The sequence below is a fragment of the Panulirus ornatus genome, chromosome 46 (assembly GCF_036320965.1).
Source record: "Panulirus ornatus isolate Po-2019 chromosome 46, ASM3632096v1, whole genome shotgun sequence".
Taxonomy (NCBI): Eukaryota; Metazoa; Arthropoda; class Malacostraca; order Decapoda; family Palinuridae; genus Panulirus; species Panulirus ornatus.
Window position 1 is genome coordinate 40,308,343 of NC_092269.1, and position 25,276 is coordinate 40,333,618.

The 25,276-nt window shown below is 47.5% G+C and overlaps 2 protein-coding genes across 5 annotated transcripts in view; one reads left to right on the top strand and one right to left on the bottom strand.

Annotated features, from left to right (window-relative positions):
• Nucleotides 1-25,276, bottom strand: part of LOC139763286 (uncharacterized) — a 407,190-nt gene that overhangs the window by 350,575 nt on the left and 31,339 nt on the right. The window lies entirely within an intron of this gene.
• Nucleotides 1-25,276, top strand: part of LOC139763283 (phospholipid phosphatase 1-like) — a 63,455-nt gene that overhangs the window by 16,271 nt on the left and 21,908 nt on the right. Inside the window, exon 2 of one of the 2 annotated variants that reach the window (XM_071689237.1) lies at nucleotides 16,152-16,704. In XM_071689237.1, coding sequence (XP_071545338.1) covers nucleotides 16,626-16,704 — 79 coding nt within the window. In that variant the 5' untranslated portion in view covers nucleotides 16,152-16,625. Of the gene's footprint in view, nucleotides 1-16,151; nucleotides 16,705-24,887; nucleotides 25,246-25,276 lie in introns of those variants that run through there. The other variant, XM_071689236.1, reaches the window with a different exon arrangement.

The following is a 25,276-nucleotide window of genomic DNA, read 5'->3' on the forward strand; positions in this document are numbered from 1 at the left end:
ACCCACAACCTCTGGAAAAGTGGACGACCATGTTTGAAACTTTTTTTTTTACATGTGCGAGAGTTTGTTGCATATCTTTTTTCCCACCCAAGCAACGACTTTTCAAGATAATGATGAAGACCCGTGCTGGGTGTGTGTGTGTGTGTGTGTGTGTGTGCGGGGGCGAGGGAGAGGTGAAACACACACACGTGCAGGCTGGGTGCACGGAGGGCATGAGGGTGGCTCTTGTCTTATCACCGGTCATGGTAGACGAGGGAGGGAGGGAGGGTGGAGGAGGGAGGGTAGGTCCCTCCGGGGATCCCGGTGTATTGCTTGACGTGGGCTAACCCCCCATATCCCCCCCCCCCCTTCATTAATCCCATCCCAAACTACACACAAACCAAACTCACCATCTCCCCTGCTCTGCCCCCCCCCCCTCCCCACGCAACGCAAGTACTGTCTTGACACCTAGTGAAAATCTATAGCTCTCTCTCTCTCTCTCTCTCTCTCTCTCTCTCTCCCTGGGTCCAGTATACAGGACGCCCTAGGAGATGTGCTGATCCTCCTGGGCAAAACACCTCACCAACCTCTCTCCTCCCGTCATCATCCTCCCTCCCCAGCTGCGGCCACAAGCAGAATGATTCATTTATACTTGCACTACTTCCGGGTGTGACCTGTGGGACATCTGAGATATAGGAGGTCTGCCTGCACCAGTTGTGCTCTAGTACGTGTGTCGGTGATGATGAACCTGGCCGGGTCAATGCCTTACGTTGGTGTTTTTCAACACATCTGTCATGTGCTGGAGTTGAAACGTCTGGGACTTGGATCATACTGTCCTTCACCAGCACGTTCCCCTGTCCACAGCCCTAAGCACCAACGCTTCTCTCCAACATCCTTCACCCTACCCTAAAAGCCCCATTCTACCACCCCCTCCCGCTGACCGCCCTTCCAGCGTTCCCACAAAGCCCTCCCGTAGCCTTCCAATGGACCTCTCCCCACCCACCCAGCACAGGGACAAGTGATCCCTGGGAGTGTGGGTGGGTCCCACCAGAACCCAACACCCACTACCTCAGCACGCACAAACCACCCGCAGTAAACCAAAACCCTCTCTCCTCCTGCCTTCAACCGTATACGCCCCAGAGATAAATATATAAATGATAAATTGGGTAACAGATGACGGTGTGCTGAACGCCGGCGTTTATCGTCAATATGCATTTTGTAAAGAGAGTTCTGCTCAGACCCTCACGTAGCTACGTGAAGAGGTCTGGTCCGCTATGCTACAGAGCTACGAGACTGTCTGGGTCAGTACGTATCCACGATCCGGATATACGTCCATTAAGCATCTAATAAGAGAGGCGCGGCCTTCAGCGGGTCCTTATGACCCTTCACAATCCTCACGGTCCTTAGAACGGCGAAGGTCTCCCTGGAGCAACACAAGGCGGTATCTTAGATCCTCAGAATCCATCAGTATTCCTGACAGCTCCTTAAGCACAGCACACATAGCTCCCTTGGCCCTTAGCCCGGCTGTGGATGGCTATGTGGACTGCGCTGAGCCTCCACGGTGTAGGCCTACCCGGGCGGGACGTGACTCTCCCTACACTACTCCCAGTGAGAGATGGTGTTGTGTTCGTGGTTCGTCTGTGTTGCCCTCGTCGTTGTGCCAACGCTCAGGATTCACTGTCTCATCCAGCGTCGGTACAGTGCTCGAGGTACAACACCCGACTGGTATGGAGACTTCGACTCCCTGATTTCTAAGAAACACACGTGCACGCAGCCGTGCTCGACAGCAAGGATCAAACTCCGTGCCCAGAGCATGGCGTTTCAGTGGCTGTAAAGTACGGCTTCAGGTGAGAGGCATTACCATCAGACGCACGGCACTGCGTGTAATCTCGGTCCCATCTTCCGTCTCACGCCACACAGTCTGGCCTGTGGACCTCAAGTCACGTCTACAGTCCTGCCTTACAATGAAGAGCGCTGCCGTAAACACAGGGCTATGGCTGACAGCCCACCAGACAAAAGACCAACACAATACTTCGCGTCTCCTCTATGAGAAAATTATAGACTTTCCTCCTGTAGAGTTAGGGTCAGGGGGCCGGCCGGCTGGCGGGCGGGGGCGGTCTGGTCGGGAACGGAGGACCTAACCCGCCTCGCTGATGCCATCTATACGAGGCCACGAATGTTCTCGACACGAGACACACATCATCATGCAGATGACTGAGCTCAATTAGCAGTTCATCTGCTGGCGTGACGTTAAACACAGGCAGCATTAGCCTGATGTGCCAGCTACATGAGACGTAAGAAAGGTCAATCTGACACATAAGGTCAAATGATTACGAAGATTTCTTAAGCCATAAACAATTTTAGATCAATAATCCACGTTATCTCTCTTGTGGCCGGATAATCTTATGAACGTAATGTAATGAATTATGCATCACATAATAATTACTGATGCTTAATATTTCAACGTAATTAAAATCAATACTTGTGTAGCTGTTGCTCTTGTGGGTAAAGGTTTTGTTCCAGAGAGAGAGAGAGAGAGAGAGAGAGAGAGAGAACCTATAAATGATTAAACATTTATCTATAGCCCTTCCCCCGCACATCTATTGACAGTTCAGGCTAGGTGCATGTTACAGACCGCGTCAATACTCACTACAACAGTACAGTAGTACGTACAACTTGAGGGCTTAGTACAACCAATGGCACGTAACAGGTGAGATTCGTGTGTCAGGGAGTCATGTAGCTCCTGTATGACTGAGGGGCGTAGGCCACAGACGACAGGACCGCCGGTAATGCAGTGGTGCAGGATACCATGAGTGGGTCAGCAGGGGGTAACATCGGCTGGGTTGAGCACCAGCCTGACAGGCGCATCGGTAACAACCCCTCCAGGTAGCGAACACGACGGTCCAACTCCCACGACCCTAGTTAGGTCGTGTGTGTCTACGCATGACGTAACAGGACCTGTCACAGTACCCTTGTCTGCAGGAGTCCCGGAGGTCAGGCAGGTCTCGCCCCGCCTCTCGAGGCAGTACAGTGCAGACGAGGGGACACGAGACACCCAGAGGAATGTCACCAGCTGGTCTAGTGCACGCCTCTCGGGCGATGACATCAACGACGGCACCGTTACGTCTGTAGGGGATGTACGGCAGGGAACCCTGAGCAACACTCTTGTGCCGGTGTCTGACGGAGGACACTCCTCAGGGACTTTATACCTGACTGGAGGACTGTAGCGTACCATACCTGACTGGAGGACTGTAGCGTACCATACCTGACTGGAGGACTGTAGCGTACCATACCTGACTGGAGGACTGTAGCGTACCATACCTGACTGGAGGACTGTAGCGTACCATACCTGACTGGAGGACTGTAGCGTACCATACCTGACTGGAGGACTGTAGCGTACCATACCTGACTGGAGGACTGTAGCGTACCAACTGCTTCACTGTGAGAATCACTGCCTTCATCAGACGGCGTTGAAGGGCGGGTGGACGATGAGCACGCCTGCTGGGGTGAGGAGAACCCAGCTACAACCCCAGTCGTCTGCATGCAACCTTCGCACTGCGCCGACACACTCATCATACGGCACAGCGTTTACGACACACCGCATGGCTTCCAACCCTCCAGTACCAGAGTACGATCCTTGAGGAAGATGATACGTCCTTGAGGTATGAGTGACAGGTCATGACGTAACCCTTCCGTCAGGTCAAAGGTGATGCCATCATACCGAAATGTAGACCGTCATGGCGTTAATGATGGTACCGTCGTGTTCAAGAGCATGTACCCTGGTGCTTAAGGGTGGTAGAAATGTTCAAAGATTGTACCGTCGTGCTCAAGCGACGTACCATCGTGCTCAAGGGTGGGATTCAGGTTCAAAGGTTGTACCGTCGGTGCTCAGGGGCGGTACTCTCACGTTCAGTGGTTGCACCGTCGTACTGAAGGTATTTAAGGTGATGAATCATGTCACTTTCCAGCCGCTGCAATTTTGTGAGTTGCTATATTTAGCGTGGTTGTGCCTGGCAACACGTCCTCATGTGTAACTGATGACACCAACTGTTGTCGGTGGAACTACACCATCACCGACGTTATCACTACCCTGTAATGACCAGTTAAACAGTTAACGACTGCAGCACGCAACGATTCGTCAGGGAGTAGCCAGCTTAGCTGTAATGTGGGGGTGGTGTCAAGCGCAAGTCGTGGTGTTGCTGGTACGACCACCAGGTGGTGGCGGCGGCGGTGGTGAGGAGAATAAGCCAGTATTCTGGTAAAGGTCAACAAGCACTTGCAAGAACTTTGAGGAAAACTGCTTCAACCGTTGAACAACATGTTGTGTTTGTGTGCGTGACGTCACTCCTCCTCTACCTTGCTCAAACTTAGTCTTTCATTACCCTTACATAATGACACACCAACACGAGGCACAACTGTACGTATATTCCGAAGGTCAACTCTTGTTACTGATAATGATGACTGTTCCTCTCTACACTGCCAGGCTGGACCTCACCAGTACCTAGTGTTGACCCTCGAGGATCACCTCCAGCAAGTGTCAGGTGGGGGTCGTGCGAGACACACCACACACGTGAAGTGAATTTCTCGCTGTGGCGTAGAGCGGGAGAGCGAGTGAGGTGTGCAGTGTGAGAAACATACTAATGAGAAGTATGAGACTGAAATAAAGCTGGTCTCTTAAGATCTTCTGAGAAGCAATGAGACACACAGGATACATGACACGGATCTACTTCTGGAGCGAAGGAATGCGGAAAACGAGAGACTGGATGACGCGTAAAGCGAGACAGGGCAAGAGGTGAGGCGAGAGATAGTATCTGGAGAGGCAAACAGTACGGCACAGCTGCAACGTGAGACCCTGGGTTCGTCCCCCGGTCAACAGCTGCACCACCCACGCGGGCAGCGGCCTCTATCACCTCCAGGCAATACTAAAACTAACCATCAAGTCACGCCAGCTTTTTACCGCTTACCTGAGACTCATCCCATCTTCTGTACACTCCTTCACATGGTCTTCATCACATCCTCCCAGTTTCTTACTCATCGTTAGAGGAGTTTTCGCTAACGCCTCACATTTTCTGTAGTATTATTAGTATAGTGTTTGCTAATCATTTCAGTTTTCTATTTCATCTCTGACACAGTCTTCGCAACCCCCGTCCCGTTCTCTGAAGCATATAGATGGTATAGTCTTCACAACCTCGACCCATTCTGTGCGTCATCTTAGCGTGTCCTCTGACCCTTGACATGCCATACCCGCCTCCAACTCGTGGTCGTTAATGAGTATAAAATCCCTCCAGCCTTCACACGTTAGATCTTCTTACTAATATAAACAACCGACGACGAAGTCTTCGTTGGTTTTTGTTATACGTCAAGAGAATACTGTATACACATACATACGTACGTACGTACGTACACACACACACACACACACACACTTCCATGTATGTGACAATTCGTGGGCATTTATGGAACTAAAACATGTTCAATACATTTCTAAAGATACCGTATAATCAGTTCGGCTGGGAAACACCTACATCAAAAGGCATCCAGGTCATTTGCATACTACCACGTCTTCGTAACACACAGTACATGCTAAACACGTGTTCTGTGCATGTGAGATACCTAATAAATCTCAAACATGATGTTTGCACTATAGTGAGATGTTGTGAGCGTACACGTGACAGCACATCTCAACGATGACGGTACTTAAGTCTTATTAACTAAACTCGAGGACTGTGAGCCCATGGTCTGGTTGTCACAACCCACACACACACACACACACACCTACAGTAGCGGCAATGTTTACCCTCCACAACCTGTACAAACACACACACAGTACACCAGCAGCCGCTCCTGCCTCGTTCATCACATCGCCAATATTTCCACACATCGCCAACGCTTCGCCATAATTCAGGAACGGTTTTCGCGCACATCATCTCGCTGTCATCCACGATGATGAACTCCAGCATGTGTGCCACACCATCTAGCTGCGTCCACGTAACGCGACGCCGGGAACAAGCGCGCGTCACGCTCAAAGCATACATTACCATCACTTGTCTCTACCAAGCTGAGAGAGAGAGAGAGAGAGAGAGAGAGAGAGAGAGAGAGAGAGAGAGAGAGAGAGAGAGAGAGAGAAGATCGCTGTCCTCTTATCTCCACAAATCTATTACAAGAAGACGTCCATTTCGTGTGTGTGTGTGTGTGTGTGTGTGTGTGTGTGTGTGTGTGTGTGTGTTTGTGTGTGTGTGTGTGTGTGTGTGTGTGTGTGTGTGTGTGTGTGTGTGTCAGCCAAGCTGGCTGTCAAGGATCATTCTGGAGCAAGAGGCGGGAGATAATCAATGGACTCGTGTAGGATCTTATTACCTCCCAGCCATCCACAGTGGCGCCACCAACACGCTCTCTCTCTCTCTCTCTCTCTCTCTCTCTCTCTCTCTCTCTCTCTCTCTCTCTCTCTCTCTCTCTCTCTCTCCGTCATACCGAGAGATAAAGAGAAGAGATTTATGGCACACCTGGAAATGGCAAAAAAAAAAAAAAAGAAAAATAGGGGAATCACAGATGTAATAATAAACGATAAAGACCGAATCGGTCGATAAATAAGGTGGCATGAAGGGGTCGAGTGTGGCACGGAATTTCAGTCATGACTGATCTCAGAATCTCTCTCTCTCACAATATACGCAGACAAAGATATCACTGATAGCGAAGGTCAAGGTTACAGCCGGGGGTTAAAGCACAGAGCGTACAGTGGGTACAGTGCACGGTCACTCACACGAGGGTAACAGGTGGGGCCAGGGACCCACAAGGTCTTCGTCCCAAACAGAAGGGGAAGAGAGGCATACGTGCGCATACCATCTCTTTCTCTCTCTCTCTCAAGTGGCCCTCAAGTGCCCTCATGGTCCGTCCGTAAGTGTTCTAAGTGCCCCGTTATGACACTCTTATCGGGGTCTTCTGGGCGAGGGACGAGCACTGGAGGGGCAGGTAGTGTGTGTGTGTGTGTGTGTGTGTGTGTGTGTGTGTGTGTGTGTGTGTGTGTGTGTTATGGGGAGACAGTTTTACACTCGTGTTGTCCCGTATCTTAACTTTGCATATATTTACTGTCTTTACTCCTATGTATAAACACGAGCACACACACACACACACACACACACACACACACACACTGGACGAACGTGATCTGTTCAATGTAATGAGAAAAGATAACAAGTGAGTGTGAGGGAGGCAGACCCTATCGCCTCCATTACTATGTAAATCAGGACCGGCCTCTCCAGGTCATTAAGTTGTCTAGTGAGGAGTGAGAGTGAGTGAGAGTGAGTGAGAGAACACTTCGGGAGTAGCCCCGTGGGCGAGGGTATAATGTTACGCTCCTCCTGTATTGGTGCACCATCCTCCCAACAGTGTTGGTTGCATGTTCCCTGCACTAGCCGTAACACAGGCTGAGTACACACCACACACACACTACAGCGACGCGCGAGCCGGTTCATAAAGATGGGTTGAAGAAGTAGGAATGTGGGTCACGCCCAGTGTTGTACGACTTGTGTATGTCGTCAGAGAACAATAATTTACATTTCTCCCAGCGGAGGATCATACGGTCGCACCAATGATCACAACGTATGGGCACTCACCATCCAGGTGGTTGTCCTCCAGCTCGTATCTAACTTCCTCCTCCTCCTCCTCCTCCAACCACGCCTCAGTACACATCATGGAGGGAGAGTTTCCTCGTATTCATACGTAAGGCACTTGGTCAAGTGTCCAGAGTTGGAGGAGGTAACACTCTACGGATGCCACCAACGGACACGGAGTACGTGAGCGGCGTCCGTGTTAACTCTCCTTAACGGACGTCTCCCTCATGATGCAACAGAGTGTACTGCCTGTGGGTACAGGTCGTGCTTGCTCTGAGAACGTTGGCTGCGTCAGCTGACGGACGTTATACAACCAGATCCTGCAGGTTCCGAGCTGTACTGGGTCTTACCAGGACCTCCAAAAAAGCATTGCAGGGTATACTTTCCTCGATGAAAGCTCACCCCGCCCGCCTCGCTTGCTTCCTTCCTTCCTTCCTCTCTCCCTCTTCCTCAACACGTCCTCATCCCCCCTGCCAGGGAGGTTCACGGCGGTCTCTGCGGGTGAGGGCTCCTCCACACACCCCGGAGGCCAAGTGGCATCACACTGGGCACCAATTATCTCCCACGTATGAATGGCCTCAAATGCCCAGCCTTTTTCACGGCTCCCGTCACAGTCCCAGGACGTCACCCAGTAGCCTCCCGTCACGGTGGCGGAGCGTCACCCATCCGCTGGTAGCCTCCCGTCACGGTACGATTGCCAGTAGTCGGGCGTAACAACACCCCCCCCCCCCTCCCTCCTGCCCAAGAACGAGGTGGGGCAGGAGGGATGATCATTAACGTGGATGACACATGTTACTGGATCATAGTCATGGTTAAGCGGTCACTCATCTGTGGTGTAACGGGTAACGCTACCACCAACGAATCACGCGGCCTCGGGTTCGGCTCGAAAATCTGGCAGCCCGCCCACAGGTAACCTAGCCCTTCATCCTTCCCTTTGGGACTGTCCATCAATGCGATCCTGACGTATGCTGGGGTGTGTATACGTCTGTGTATACATGAAGTTAAGACATGCTACGTAATACTCTCTCTCCGTCCTACACAAAAGGTCATCACTAGATTTTGTAGGAATACATGACACGTGTTCCACGACACGTGTTTCACGACACGTGTTCCACGACACGTGTTTCACGACACGTGTTCCATGACACGTGTTCTGTGTGTGTGTGTGTGTGTGTGTGTGTGTGTGTGTGTGTGTGTGTGTGTGTGTGTGTGTGCGAGTCAGTGTGAACTGCTTCCTGCACTGTGGACGCTTCAACACTCCTCTCGGGCCACCCGTCGTGATGAAAATCTCACAGGTCACACCGACCACACCAAGTGAGGGGAAAATGTGATTCACACTCACATAGCACGCTAACACCAGCGTGACACACTACCACCAGCGTGAGACGCTAACACCAGCGTGAGAGGCTAACACCAGTGAGGCACGTCACATGAAGGAGGTGCCGCCTTTGTGCTGTTTTTACACGTGAAACTTAAGTCACCACCGGAGCGCTGGCTCCCTCCACCGTCATGTTCTTGCCCACGAACACACAACAAACGCCACAGTAATTACAGGTTTTTCCTGAGAACCTGACGCTCGCAGTGAACACCAGGAGAACGTTCTTCAACGCAAGGCCCCGTAAGCTGGCACAACAAATCATACATAACTCAACCACCAAAATTATAAATTGGATTAATAGATCTCGTCACTCAAAGTCGCGCACGAGACATATTGCGTCCTTAGCTAGAGACAGGCGGCTCGTTGGCGAGGCACACATCACTTCCCTTCCTAGAGGTTCTACTGCCTTACCTGGCCGGAGATGCGCTACATCACCTGGCGGGACCTGCATCTTGTTGCCTGACTGGCCTCACGATTTTCCGGTGTATACCCTGCCCATTATCCCTCACCCTCCTCCACACCGCGTGCGGAATCCCTAGCTGTGTACCACCGCCCACATATGTGGAAATCATGTGTGAGTCAACAAACGCAGATAGACTAAGACCAATACATACAGAAGGACATGCCAACATTACACATACATATACACACATATATACTGAAAAAAACATACTACACACAAATGCACCGATTTATAAATACACACACACACACACAAACACAAACACAGACATACAAACACAAACATGATAGCAATGTGATGGGTCGTACAAGCGTACAGCTCCCTGCCCTCTTCACAAGTAGATAATCACACACACACACACACACACACACACACACACACACACACACACACTACGAGTGCGAGCTACTCGTAAACAACAGAGTTGCTGGTTATGGAACCTGCCTCTCGTAGTCCAGACACTGTTGCCAACACGACCAGTGGCCAGCCGAGGGGAAGAATGTTCGACTAAAGAATATGATGTGGACATATTTTCGCCTCTACGTACATACACACCGTATTACCATGATACATCTTGCTCTGTCCTGAACAGCTTGTTTGAACAGTTTTCTTTCTTCTGATATTGACGAGACTGTACACTTACACCAGACGTAAGTGGTGAGGAGAGATATGTTGTGTACACACACACTGGTCAGACTGCTAGGTAGCGTACACATCCCCGGGTTGGGCCAGGTCAGCCGAGGGAGGGGGAGGTCACTATGGCACACAGGGTCAGCAAGACACAGGGGCTGACGGATGGTGCCAGACAGTGGCACCATCCGTCTCAGGTCCTGTCACACCCACTTGAGAAGCACCCACCCCCCCCACCCCCTTCCACTCCTACCCCCTGCATACTTCCCCAAGCCCTGCCTCTCTCCACCACCCTCGCCAGTCAAGGTGACATACTGCACACACTCCTACTCCCAGTATGTAGGTTACATCTACACAGTGCCGTTCCTTCCATCAGAAAACATAATCCATCGTCACAGGAATAGTCTAGCTTCTCTTGCCAATAAATATCACTAATTATCAGTTACTTTACAAGGCAGTGATACCCCCGACATGTCCTCATAACTCAGTTATTGTGCAAGCCAGTCCTTTCCTTCAGTTATCACACATATACTACTTCCACCTGCGGCCAGCTGAACCTGAGGGCTTGGGTGGGGATGCCACGCTCCCATCACCCGCCGTAATGACGCGCTAGATGACTTCCTCCAGCGCGCTCGTCTGCCACTGTTTTCCTCCAGCCTGTCTTGCTCTCCCATCTTCCTATGAAGGGGACCTCCAGCCATCTTGCTCTCCCTCCGCCTCCTTCGCTTTACTCTGAACCAAAACTCAAGTTCAGCTGGCTCGCAAAAGTGACATCTTAATAGATACAGTGCCCGCCCAGCTCACGTACATCCTACCTTCTGCCCTGTGTTGTCTGGCCGTGTTGTGAGTGTGGGTAGCGTCGTCTGCTGGCGTGATAATGATGAGGACCGCCAGAGCGTCTCGGGGACGAGCACCTCAGGTTATCCTCATCATCGCTCATTACCGTCACCTGCACCTACCACTGTGTTCACCTGCCAGGTGATGATCACTCTGCTGGACGACTGCCTCACGTCTGTATGCATGTCTGGTTCTGTGGCTGTCTTGCATATGTCTGTCTGTCTGATGTGCCATGATGAAAATACATTAGATGGATATCACGTACCTCGCTTCTTTCAAGATGCGTACATGTCTACGCACAAGATGTCTACAATCCTAAAACACTTAAAGTAAATGTACAGAAAAGTGTAGGGGGAGACTTGGTCACGTCAACAGCGATGTGCGAAACATAGGGAGGCACGACCATAAGGCCAATATACGAAAGTTAGCAAGAAAGATTGTTAGAAAATATGTAAAATACGTGTACAATATAATAATGGCATAACCGAGAGAGAGATTTGTGAAAACAGGTTAAAAAGTTGTATGACAAAAGAGAATGTTCAAGAGACGGGGCCTCAGGAGCAAAAAGCCACCTCCACGTACCGTGGAAACAGAAACATACAAACTCACATTCACACAAACACGTGCACGATAACACGTGCACGTGCATACACATACACGGACATAAACACAGCAACACACTCCTAATAAATAGTCCTCAGGAATACATCAAACTGTTTTCTACAGCTAACACAACCCTCACAGAAGCCAACAAAAACACACCTCCCTTGATAACACGACCAATTATTCCATCAGCAAATGACTCTTCCCGTCACCATCTTGTTATCCCATTATGTAAACCATTATAAATTCCAACCACTGGTGATAACACTCACTTACCTACTACACGACCATACTGTTAACATTATGTTGCATGGTCATCACGGAACACTACTATGGTACACGATACGTCATGACCAGTACACTTCGGGATATAATGAATATCTCTCTCTCTCTCTCTCTCTCTCTCTCTCTCTCTCTCTCTCTCTCTCTCTCTCTCTCTCTCTCTCTCACCTTCCACTATACAGTTTAATGTATTTTGTATTCATGCCACATTGTATTCATCTTCGTCCATGTTTTCCACCAGCGTGCCTCACTCACTCTGGCTACTATCGCCACCTCATATTGTGGTACACTCGACACACCACCATCGGTCGTCTGCTGTGAACCGTGTGGTGCCTTCACCTGGTGTGGGACAGCCATGCTTGGTGCAGGTGCCGACCCCTGGAAGTCCTGCAGCAGCAGGGGCCCCAGGTGACCAGCCCTGGCACAGCGCCACACCTGGCAACACCACGTTGATACTGCTGTTCAAGAGAGCCAGATAACACACTGATCTGATAGCACATTCCGGGGTTACCTGATGAAGGACAGTAATAGTAACCTTTATCTGTGATCTACATTGATGGAGATACGACTGTAGGTTACCAGAGGACATGGTTCCATCACACCAACCAGAGATGGAGCTACATCTACTGGGCAACAAACTAGCACTGAAATCTTCCAGGACAGGATGACCGGGAGATGAATTTCGCCCACGACGGTGCTACGGCGGGAGGGAGCTGGGTCTTCACTCAGAGAGAAAAATAAGTTTAAATCCGTGTATATCATACGGTCATCCTTGAAAACACTCATCATGGCCCATCAGTGCCACACTCACAGATGACTAACATGACGGTATCTCTCAGGCCGAGTTGTCCATGTACTTCAGGTCTTCGTCTCGACAACATAAGCTGGTCATCTACTGAAATAACTCTTGCCCATGTTTGTATGACATCTTCCATGAAGCGGCGTTCCGTGACACTGTCTACCTACGCCCCGTTACGCTACATGGCGCTTCGTGACACTGCACGACGCCCCGTGACACCACCCGGCGCCCGTGACGAGCAGCAGCGTTGCCATGCCCTTGGTGACGGCGGCGGCGCAGAGGGTCATCAGGCAAGGTGACCTTGGGTGTCGAGGCCCGGTAGCTGCCACTCACCCCGGCACACGCACTGAGGAAGTCCAGAGCGGGGCGTCCGGTCAGCCCTCTCACTTCCCCCAGCTCTTCAACAGGTCGCACGGGGGGGTGCTTCCCCTCCACGCCTCGCTGGGGGGAAACAAGTGTTCTTCAAGTACCTCTTCTCCTACACTCACGAGGAGGAGGAAAAATGGAAGGGCGTTTGTTCCGAGTTACTCGCTCACGGGACTACTGGAAGAGGCAAGAGTTTGTGGAGCCCCTCTTTCACTCCCTCCACGAGTCTGGCCAAGAGGAAGGAGTTTCTTCCAAGCAAGAGAGAGAAACGATTCACGGCGAGCTCTACGCGGTAGCTCTCCCTTTTGGCAGAATTTCATCCTGGGTAACCATAGGTAGGCAGGCGTGGCTACGGAGGGAAGCGACTGTTTATTGAAGCACCTTTTCCCCTCCGTCTAACAGTCTCGAGAAACAAAAGGAGTTTGTTCCGAGCAACCATCTGCTGGGCCCTCTGTGAGGAAACTCTGTTCTCCCAGGTTCCCCTCCTCCCGTCCCCTGTGGAGGACGCTACGAGCCAGACCAGATGAAGAAGGAATGAGGTACGGCAGTGTGGAGGGGCTCCTATACTCGTGTCCCTTTATTGGGTAGTCCAGGAGTGACACTACTGCCATACACACCCACATATAACGTCTTCACATGGGCTGAAAACCTCTCCTGGGTGAGTTTGTAAATCATTACAGGAAGAACACTTCTACAGACGGCCACCCTACAGCCACACCGTACCAAACATACACAACTGCTTGAGGAAATCCAACCGGGAGTGCTGAAGAATCCCATTTATAAATTGAGTTGAGTATCGAGTCAAGGAGAGGAAGTCTCGGCCTACCCGAAGACAGACATGGAGGCAGACTTGATGACCTTCTTTGAGTTGCTCAATGGCGACCGTCACGTTACCCTGAACTACTTTGGAACAAAGACAAACTTTGTAACTCGAGGGAACGACGGGAAATTATGCAAAAGAGTCAAGACTGAGGCGTGGGAACACTCGCGCAGTAGGACGGAACACACGCGCAGCAGCACACTGAACATGTACAACACAGTAACCAGTAAAGAAGCGAACGTTGCTCACAATAGCAAATTCAAATACGCAACAGATGTACAAGACGAGGCAACACGAATTCAAGCTCACATCTAACAGGTAGAAAGGTACCGTAGAAACTAATAATAACAAAGAAAAGTTTATAGTGACACACACACACACACACAAAGCAAAAATAAATGGTGATCGTTTGAGGCGACGCGAGTGTGTGGAGCTAGTGCAGGAGGCACCTGGCTGGTGTTATCATGATATGAGATTATCAGTGGGGTTCCTCCTGTGACGCAGTACACTAAGCACCTTGAGATAAGGCATGGCATGGTGGAGTGGGGGGGTGTTCTCCTGATATGGTAATTGCCCCATGGCTGAGGACACAAGGCTAAGGTTGAGTGACACATCTAGGAGGAACAATTTAGAGTAAGGTCTCACTCAGCGAGGTATAATGTTGTTAACTTGACACACGGATCTGACACATTCACCTCCTGGATGATTGACTTTACCTCAAGACTTTACTTGGACCTTTCGTGAGACAAGACTTTTCAGGTGCACTTTACTGACTTAACTACATTTACTACCTTGCTAGTGAAACTGATGACGGATTCCATCGTAAGCTTTATCAATGGATTTTATTATTGAATATACATAAGATATTCGCCAAGTGTTTTGTAGAAAGACTATCAAATTTACAATACTACTTAACTTCTTTACTAGACAACATAAGCAACTACAACTGTGTTGATGGATTTTATTGTCTCCTCATCAATGAATCTCTTGACTCAAAAGGTGGATCCCACAACAAAAATCGTGTGATGATACAAACTCACTTTAAAGAAGACATTTTGATGCGTAACGTTTACAAGCCAGAGTGAGAGGTATATATTTTGACTAAGCATCTTATCATGGCAGTATCATGCAATAACATATGCAAGGGACGGTGCTAGAAATTACTCTCCCTTAACTGAATGTTCTTGTAAAACTACACCAACGTCGAAACTGTTCATGACAGACTCACAGGATTTACGTTTTCAATGAAGCTCTTGACGCGTTGGTACCGAGCTGTGACTTATCATCATCACCTGAACGACTCGGTTAACACCCTCGGGTGACGTCAATCGCTAACTGTACTTCCTGAATTTCCTAAATCTGTTCACGTTCCGCTCTCATACGTTAACTATCCACAACGACTTTTTACACCACTAATCAGTGCAGTAGATCCGTTATATGACGCCCGAATTAACCAACGACTCGACGTGTTCCGGTAGATGGATTCAGTAACGGATTTTACCGACTTCTTCGACTTATGTTCCAACATAATGCGTCGAGTGACGCACAAGATCTACGTCAGTGACCCCAGGAGTGAGTGAAGAATAGTGGAGGACTGCCGTGGGAGGCTCCTGGCCTCACACACACACACACACACACACACACACCGCCTTAATGTGCTGTCCCCATGTGCTAACCGCAAGGGGTAATTTCATTATTCTTACGTTATGGAAATGCGTAACACAGACTCAGCGATACCCCTATAAGAGGAGGGGTTCAAAATATTAGATAAAGGAAAAAGAAAACACACTCCTGCTGCTGCTGCTGCTTCCAATTATCTGTGTGTGGAGACCAGCCATACGGGGCCGGACCGTAACACCTCCCCTCGCTCAGCGGATCATGTTTTTCTCCCCAGTCTTTCGTCTGTCTCTCTTCCTGTAACATTCTCACACTCGCATGTCGGGTCTACGAACACTTGAACAGCTCAAATCAATCCTTCCGAGTTTGACAACAGAAAACCCAGGGTAACACTACAGACAATGTAACGCACCTGCGGATTACTGGTTTCACAATACTGAATCAACTATACCTTCAATAATAATAATAATAATAATAATAATAATATTTTTATTATTATTATTATTATTATTATTATTATTATTTTATTAGTATTATTATTACAATTATTAATATCATTTTCATTATCATTATCATTATTATTATTATTATTATTATCATTCTTACTATTATTATATCCACCACCAAGAGCAACACCCACAATAATTACAACATAACCGACAAAGTAAAACAAAGAAAACGAGCGATGACTTTTCAGATGGTGGACGAACGAGAGACAGGATGTGCGTCAACCACCTTATTTTAACCGTTATATTTTCCCCTCCCAACAGGATACTAGCTGGCGACGAACAGGACCTGGAGCACACGCCGTGCCTGGGGCGCCGTGAGAGATCCCTCGTCAGGAGTTACAGCAGACGGTGCAGCCCCTTGCGGTGTTCCCTCAGAGATTGAGAACCATTGTGCGTTGCATCAGTGAAGCAAAGACTGTCGGAAGCGGACACACTGCACAAAATAACCTGTGTCGAGGAGAGAACATTCGTCGAACCTGCCCAGCTCTCCGAGGATACAACCCGGGGAGGGGAGAACACACACACACAGTGTCTTCTCTGCGGAAGTCGACACCTGGCACAGGTGGGTGATACCTCAAGCCAGCCAGAGGGACACACGAGTCTACTATTACTGGTGGTATCAAGACTCAGGCCATAGGAAGTGCCCCGTCTACCGTGCTGCTGGACAAGTCTGCTGGAGTCTACTGGAACTTACAGTATCAGCCAGGACACACACCCACCCACCACAGTAACACCATGGCAGCAGCTGACGTGATGCAGTGCGCCTCCAGGAGGGTGCTGAGGACACTACTCGACGTCTTCCTCTACACTACAGGTCAGTCAGTGTGTGGTTATCGCTGCTACCCTCAGGTACACGCCTGACCTGACACGTCTCCTGACACGCAGGTCTTTCCTTACAATTTCTTCACAGAAAACGTCTGTTGTCACAGGTTCTCCCAGACAAATATCAGTCTTCACACAAACACACGCCATCGTTACCGGTTCTTTACGATGTAATAGTCTAATCATCATTTTCAATAACAATAATAATAAACAATAATATCAAATATGGATCTTCAAGACGCTGTCATGAACAGAATACATAAAACTTTTGAACTGAATCAGAATGTATGAGAAATGTCAGCTACGCTTCACTGTTCAGGAGTTACGAATGAGCCATCTGGCCCACTGGGGTCTGACAAAGGCCCTCTGTATCTTCTGTAATCCATGTTCGCCGCCACTCACGTGCCCACCACAATAAACTAAGGTCAGCCAACACCGCCCCACCAAGTAAGACACAGACACACCCTTACGTCGTAGGTCGAACGCATGTAAGGTGGGGGCGGCTGACTCTGCCTTACAGAACGTAAGTTACAAGACCTTTGTGTCGGTGGCAGAGCAAGTGTGTCAGTAATATAGGGAATGTTGTAATATCCAGCGTCATTACCTCCCACCAACTCCTTACAAACACCTTTTTCATATCTCTCCAGTCTGATAATGTGACCCTGTATGATACTTGTGGGCTATAAACTACATTCCCAAACATCTTGATAACATCTCCACGTAATCATCTGCCCTAGAAATAAAAGAACCACTCCTGTGATAGCGACCTTAACCCACTGAGCACGACGGTGCTACCTTTGGAAATGATGGCCTAGACTCTGACCTGACCCTTCAAGATTAACTTTAGGGACACAACATCATCATATTCCTGGTCTGACTCAGAGAGCGTCTGTCAGGGTATACATCACTCCTACCCTTTCATTACGAGCGCCTGCCTGGGTAATTCATTCTGAGTTCTGTAGAGTCAAGAGATTTCTGCCTGAAGCCTTTTTTCTATCATTTGTTTACTGTGTAATTACGGGGAGAGAGAGAGAGAGAGAGAGAGAGAGAGAGAGAGAGAGAGAGAGAGAGAGAGAGAGAGAGAGAGAGAGAGAGAGCTGGGTGACATGAACCAGTCGTCCGCAGCTGCGACAGGATCACATCACGCCCCGACCTTCGTTGCTCATCATCCAGAAGCTAATGTTTCCCTCCCACCCACCTGTCTGTGAAGGCATGGAAAACACTGACTACCTCGACTGCCTCCATGAACCACATTGACACGTCACGTTACAGCCAGCCAGCCTGTCCCTCCAAGCTTATTATCAAGTACCTGCTCCCAGTACACAATCACTGTCGTCCTGCAGCTGAGCCAGAGTGTGAACCTATTTATAAAGGAACTCTCCGTCGACTGTAGCTAAGATAATATTCTATGGAATTTATCCCCAAGTCTGACTTGATGACCATCGATCCATCTTCAACATGTCACGTATCTTATCTCCACTTAATCTTGTCCTAAATATAAAACCTAGACTTGTATCTCAGAAAAAGCAATGATCGCTTGATCTACGAGATCAAGGTCGGGGCGAAGGTAAACAAACAATTTACGAACCTGACAAGATATGAAAACAAGATGTGTTCACTTGCGCTACAGAGCAAACAATAAACAATGATAACAGTTATGGAAGATAAGCAGCCGAGATGAACAGCTCCGGGAAGGTCACACAGAACGTTCTTCCTAGCAGCGACGTACAATCAATAACATGAACACAAGGCTATCATCACATGACTGGTACCCGTTGAGCCTAACACTTCAGGTAAAGATACTTAGCAACAATACAACGCAAGTGATGGTTTTCTATGTTCAAGCCGCAGTAACTTACAGCGAGGATAAACTCCTGTAAACTCAATGTCGCTGAGGTTCACTGTTTACCTCGAAGAGGAAGGGATGACCCTTGGGTGTGATGACCTGGGCTTCAAGGATAATGTAACACCGGATGGCAACTTAACTGTTTTTCAAACCCCGACCATGACCGGCCCTCCGTCACGGTGGAACTTCCTATATAAACTTTTGATACACAGTAACGAATCTGTAATTGTATATATATCACGCAAACACAAACACTTCATCACAAGGAAAACGATTTATGAACTTTTAATGTCCCAAAGTAAAAGTTGAGTAATATTATCCCATGATGCATTTCATGAACACACAAAACACGGCCTCCCACGTCCTAACTTAGTTATGCATATCCCTTGTGTGTGTGTGTGTGTGTGTGTGTGTGTGTGTGTGTGTGTGTGTGTGTGTGTAGTTATGCAAAAATCCCGCTGTATTTCACTGGGAGATGAGGAAAGTTATTGGCTCGAGCGAGCCCAGAAATTCCATGTTCTACTGTTTCGCCATCAAAATACTACTAAAGTTATCAAAAATATTTACTCATACTATATGAATACAGTAATACCTTCTCTGAGGAGACTTTATTCCTCATTCTGGGAGTAAAGTTTACGCCTACACTAACTCCTCCAAGTATCAGGTCACACGACATTCAACAGCTGTACACGGACTCCCTACACTTCCCATCGTCTACCTGGCACTCCACGACACTATGGTCACCATTCATGTACCGTCCAACCCTCCAGTACGACCTGAGTATCGTCCACACATTATAGCTAACCCAATAACAAAGGGGAGGAGATGAACCGCTCTTTATGTGTGGCTGGGCATCATCTGGAGTTGGTAGGGAGGAAGGGCCAGCACTTGAGGAGGAGGGGATGGGATCGGTCGAGATTCATGGGGGTTACTGATATGGATCGAGGTGAAGTGGAGGAAGTGGCGTGCGGGTTCACGAGGGGTGGCAAATGCAAAGTGATTGAGGCAGGCTCGTGCAAACAGGCTCAGGGCCTGCGAAGAGGGACACTAGACTCGGAGGTGATGTAAAGGAGGGAGGTACGGGTACTAGCTGATGACAGCACCTGTGGTTCACGGCCAGTACCCGACGGAGGAAGGCAGCTGCACAAGTGTTAACAGAAACACATCCAGGCCGTTGGGAGAGGTGAGGGGTAACTGTAGGAGGTACCATTGACGGTGGTGGGAGGGGTAAGGTGTACCTGTGGAAGGTACTAGTTACGGTAGTGGGTGGAGGAGGTTAAGGGGCATTTCCCACGTCAGACATGCTGGGAACATCATCGCCCACTTAAATATCGCTTCTCTGCCCTTGAGACGAATATCCTCAGTCAGGATGTCACCTTCTTCAACTGTATAAAGGATTATACAAAAGAAATTTCAGAAAATACGAGGAAATGTTCACGTGAATAACTCAATGTGTTATCAGCTTATTAGTCAGACGAAAAACGTCCTAATGACAGGGTGGCACATTATCACGCAAACGCTTATGTAAAGATGGTAACAGATTCCTCCAACCTTCTGGTGGATGGAAGATGTAAACATCCTCAGCCAAGACGATACGGGTTTACCTTCTGATAGTCAGTTCTGGTCTCCCTCTTCCACGAGGATAAAAGTTAGTATCCTAGGTTCAGGTGCCCTGCTCAGGTCCCCGAACACCAGCCAGCCAGCCAGCCCAGGTCACAAACCTTTGCGAAATACACCAGCAGCAGAAAGTATCAGGAGTGGCTAACATCATGTCAGCACCCTCTAAATAATTTCTAAAAACATTAACGACACATGAAGTTCATGACTTCAATATGAATTTGCATAATGATAACAATGATACAAGCGGACGTAACCGAGAATTATACCAAGGATATACCTTGCGACACGGTAAGACTGTGGCTAAGGATACAGAATACAGGCAAGGATACAGAATGTAACAAGAAACTAGTTTTACGAGAGCTAATAAAGTGAATACATAAAATTCTATACTTACTACGTTCAGTCCAACTTAACAACTTTCATTCATGTCATAAAATGATTTTCAAACTGAAAACGAAATAGAGGAACATTTGGGAGACCGTCTCCTGTCGAGAAGTTATTTCTAAGGATCGTCAATTACACTTGCGGAAGCAAGGTCTGGTGCACTGCTCTCCACCCTTGTCTCCTGTACGGTCAACGTTTGTCACACACACACACACACACACACACACGAGTGCATACTCTCCCCCCGCCGCAACACACGTACAGGTTATCTCACAAACACCGCACATATCATGACGTATCCATCATCGACACTGAGAACACAAGACATGACACCTAACACGACACTGTCACCAGCAACCAGTGAATAGCAGTAAGCACACATAAAGTATTACATAACAATCACCTCGGCTTCCAAATGTTCACCCTAACTGATGGAAACTATACCTGTAAGGACTGAGTCATATTATCATGGTGTATATGTCATGTCAATATCTTAATACTGTGCCGTATCTTCTGACCCGTACGCAGTATTTTGCATTAGCTCAAAATCATAAAATCACCTTCCTGGACACACTCTCGTGAATATGACAGACTAAAGAAAATAGTTGCATCCAGTCTGTTAAAAAGGAAAGAAAAATCTACCGCAAAGTAAAACCAAAGTGGTTGATCTGCATAAAAAGCGAAGGTTCAAACATCTACCTTGTTCGTCAGATGTCTACGATACATCTACTACCCACCCATAGTGATGGTGAGTGAACGAGTGGATGATTGTATGAGCCGTTCATCAACCTCAGTTCCACTGTGGGTGCCGATGTAACCAGACACATCACTTCAGGTAGTGAGGCAGACGATGAGCAGCAAAATAGTGTATCATGTAAAATGTGACTGGTTTTCAGTGTTCCTCCTCCTCCTCCTCAGGCTTCCACCATGATGACTACATCCTTGATTTCCCGTCGAGTCACGACCCGTGACGTTCACTTCAGCCTTGAAACTCATCATGATCTCAAAGTGAGACAAATGGACCAACGTTACATATTTCCAGTGTGGCTGATTTTTTCTTTATACACTGCATTGTACCCTTACAGTGATACTAAGCATTTATCTACCCAGCGGTCCAGTTCAAACAACCAAACTTTAAACTGTACTGTATTCCAATTTGAAACATCTTTGCTGCTAGCATCGTAATGAACAGGAGGTAGTTTTCTGAAAGTATGCAGAAATAGCAGAATTCCAATAAGATGCCAGCAATGAAAAATTCTCTAGATAAACACCAGCGAAAGTTCCTAAACTTTCGGTCTCTAGATACAAGAATGAGTGAAAGCAAGATTCTAAGAAATACGATTCATATAGTTCTAATGTCCACAGCCTCTGCCCTTCACAAAAAGCTAAACTAAGTCCTTACTTTTTAGTTACGCGTTACGTCATAATGGGAAAAGTTCACTTTTTCGTATATCATACATTACATGTCTTAAATATTCAAATTATGCATACCACATCCATCAAAAAGGTCATCTGTATTTTTTCAATGTATTCATTGACGGGTCTGGCTGCTGGTAAACAACATTATCTAACGTGGTTTATCGTCATCCTGGAGACCCGCAAGTCATGCTGGCTGTTCTCCAAGGCCTACGCACCACCAGGACCAACAAAGATCAGTCCAGGTGCTAGCGGCAGTGAGCAACGGGGCAGGGAGTCTAATATCCAGCTAGGAGAGAGGGATATAAGGAAGTCCACGGTCCATGTGGAGGAAAAAGGGGAGGTTCAAACCAGGAGAGAAGGATTTAAGGAAGTTTACGGTGTGCTTGGAGGAATGTGGGGAGGTGATACTGGATGTCCGAGATCCAGGAAGTTCCAGAGAATGTACTGGGGAGGGGAAGAGAGGCAGCAGTACAAGGAACGGATGATAGTGGCAATTAAGAGCCCACAATCCAGATGGTAAGGATGCCAGGATGTCTCTAGGGTGTTCCTTCGGATGTCCTGGGACTGTTTGAGTACAAAAGGTCAAAGAACGTTCAAGAGGGTCTATGGGTCATCCAAGGAGAGTCTCAGAGAGGCCATGAAGACCCGAGAACCCAAGGTTCGCTCAAAGGTGTACCCTGCACCTAAGTTCAGCACCAGCACAGAGTATTTCTTATTTGTAGCTCTCAAACTATAAGCAAAGGAAGATGGCAAAAGGAAGCAACATCATGCTCTCATGACTCCACATTCAACCGAACCTTTCCTTAACAAAGACAGACACGGTGTACATCCTCTTCCTTGCTCTTACTTTAAGTGGTATTCTCGGTAATATATATATATATATATATATATATATATATATATATATATATATATATATATATATATATATATATATATAATTTTTTTTTTTTTTTTTTTGCTTTGTCGCTGTCTCCCGCGTTTGCGAGGTAGCGCAAGGAAACAGACGAAATAAATGGCCCAACCCACCCCCATACACATGTATATACATACGTCCACACACGCAAATATACATACCTACACAACTTTCCATGGTTTACCCCAGACGCTTCACATGCCTTGATTCAATCCACTGACAGCACGTCAACCCCGGTATACCACATCGCTCCAATTCACTCTATTCCTTGCCCTCCTTTCACCCTCCTGCATGTTCAGGCCCCGATCACACAAAATCTTTTTCACTCCATCTTTCCACCTCCAATTTGGTCTCCCTCTTCTCCTCGTTCCCTCCACCTCCGACACATATATTCTCTTGGTCAATCTTTCCTCACTCATTCTCTCCATGTGCCCGAACCATTTCAAAACACCCTCTTCTGCTCTCTCAACCACGCTCTTTTTATTTCCACACATCTCTCTTACCCTTACGTTACTCACTCGATCAAACCACCTCACACCACACATTGTCCTCAAACATCTCATTTCCAGCACATCCATCCTCCTGCGCACAACTCTATCCATAGCCCACGCCTCGCAACCATACAACATTGTTGGAACCACTATTCCTTCAAACATACCCATTTTTGCTTTCCGAGATAATGTTCTCGACTTCCACACATTCTTCAAGGCTCCCAGAATTTTCGCCCCCTCCCCCACCCTATGATCCACTTCCGCTTCCATGGTTCCATCCGCTGCCAGATCCACTCCCAGCTATCTAAAACACTTCACTTCCTCCAGTTTTTCTCCATTCAAACTCACCTCCCAATTGACTTGACCCTCAACCCTACTGTACCTAATAACCTTGCTCTTATTCACATTTACTCTTAACTTTCTTCTTTCACACACTTTACCAAACTCAGTCACCAGCTTCTGCAGTTTCTCACATGAATCAGCCACCAGCGCTGTATCATCAGCGAACAAAAAAAAAATCACATCCTGTATTCTGCCAAATTCGAAAATCCTAACTTCGCTCAGCTACTAATGCACCCTATGGCTATTAAGCTAAAATATTTATAAAATTCTCTCTCTCTCTCTCTCTCTCTCTCTCTCTCTCTCTCTCTCTCTCTCTCTCTCTCTCTCTCTCTCTCTCTCTCCATATCCTTACGTAAACCAAAGGTCAATGACCCAGCTCTCGTTTCTGTGGAACTATGATGTACGTTGATTGACTCTTTGTGTAACACTAAGAAGAGATCAGTTACGTTTCAACCACAGTAGTTTTATGTTAAAAGGAGTTCTGGCTGTAGAGTGAAGCAGAGAAATAAGACAAGAAAAGATAAATCTCAGTCATTCTTATGCCCCCAAAGCTTTTAATGGCAAAGCAAAATGCAATATTTCCACGACATCCATGCACACAGCAGTCATTAACACAATAAAACTTTTCACAACCTACATCAGTACACAATGGAAGAAAAATAAAGAAAATTGACAAAGCTTCTCAGAATAAATCACTCAATTCTGTTACATGAACCACCTCATATTACATAAACAGCTAACGTTGTCAGTGGCAAGAGAACGGATATGGCAACTCGCGTTACACATATAAGGAGGCTTAGGTTTTTTTTAATAGCATGTCAAAATCTAGATCAGCAACATCATCATCATAAGAGAACAATATGAGCAACGATACGGTCCGGGACGCAAACACAACAAATAAAGATTAATAACGCGCTACTGGCAACTCCCCAATCATCAGATCGAAGCAGTAGTGCCAAACATTACAGCTTCATATTCTTTTCTTACTACAATATAGAAGTTTCATAACTAAATATATTTCAAGTAACATTTCACGAGCAAAATACTTTCAAAAAAGGTTTCATAACCCTTACGGATATATCTGAGAGATAAGCCGAGATACGAGATATACGATGTTGGCACCTACAAGTTGCCGGCATTATTGGGTGTAGGCTTCTAAGCTCAACCACAGCCAGGACAGACACGTACTGGGCTTGGTGAAGCACACAATTGGTCAATGTTAAACTCAATTCTGTCACAAATACTCATCACTGATACCACAATTTTTGGAAATACTGCTATATGACCTATAAAACTACCTGCTAGTTTTCCATCTTTGAGAAGCAGTTATAAACTAGTTGGAACAGCTTAAGTGTCCTAAAACAATGTGATGCAAGCTTATCAAGCAGTATATTTTATTTCTGTGAATCCAAATTACCACAATGACCAGCGAGACAAATGAGGATGAAGCAAAAAAGAGAAGACTTCGAAGAGTGGCCTTCCTACAGACATACAAACGAAGAATTGGCTGGTCAAGTGAGTAGTTTACCCCCACATTATCTCTTCC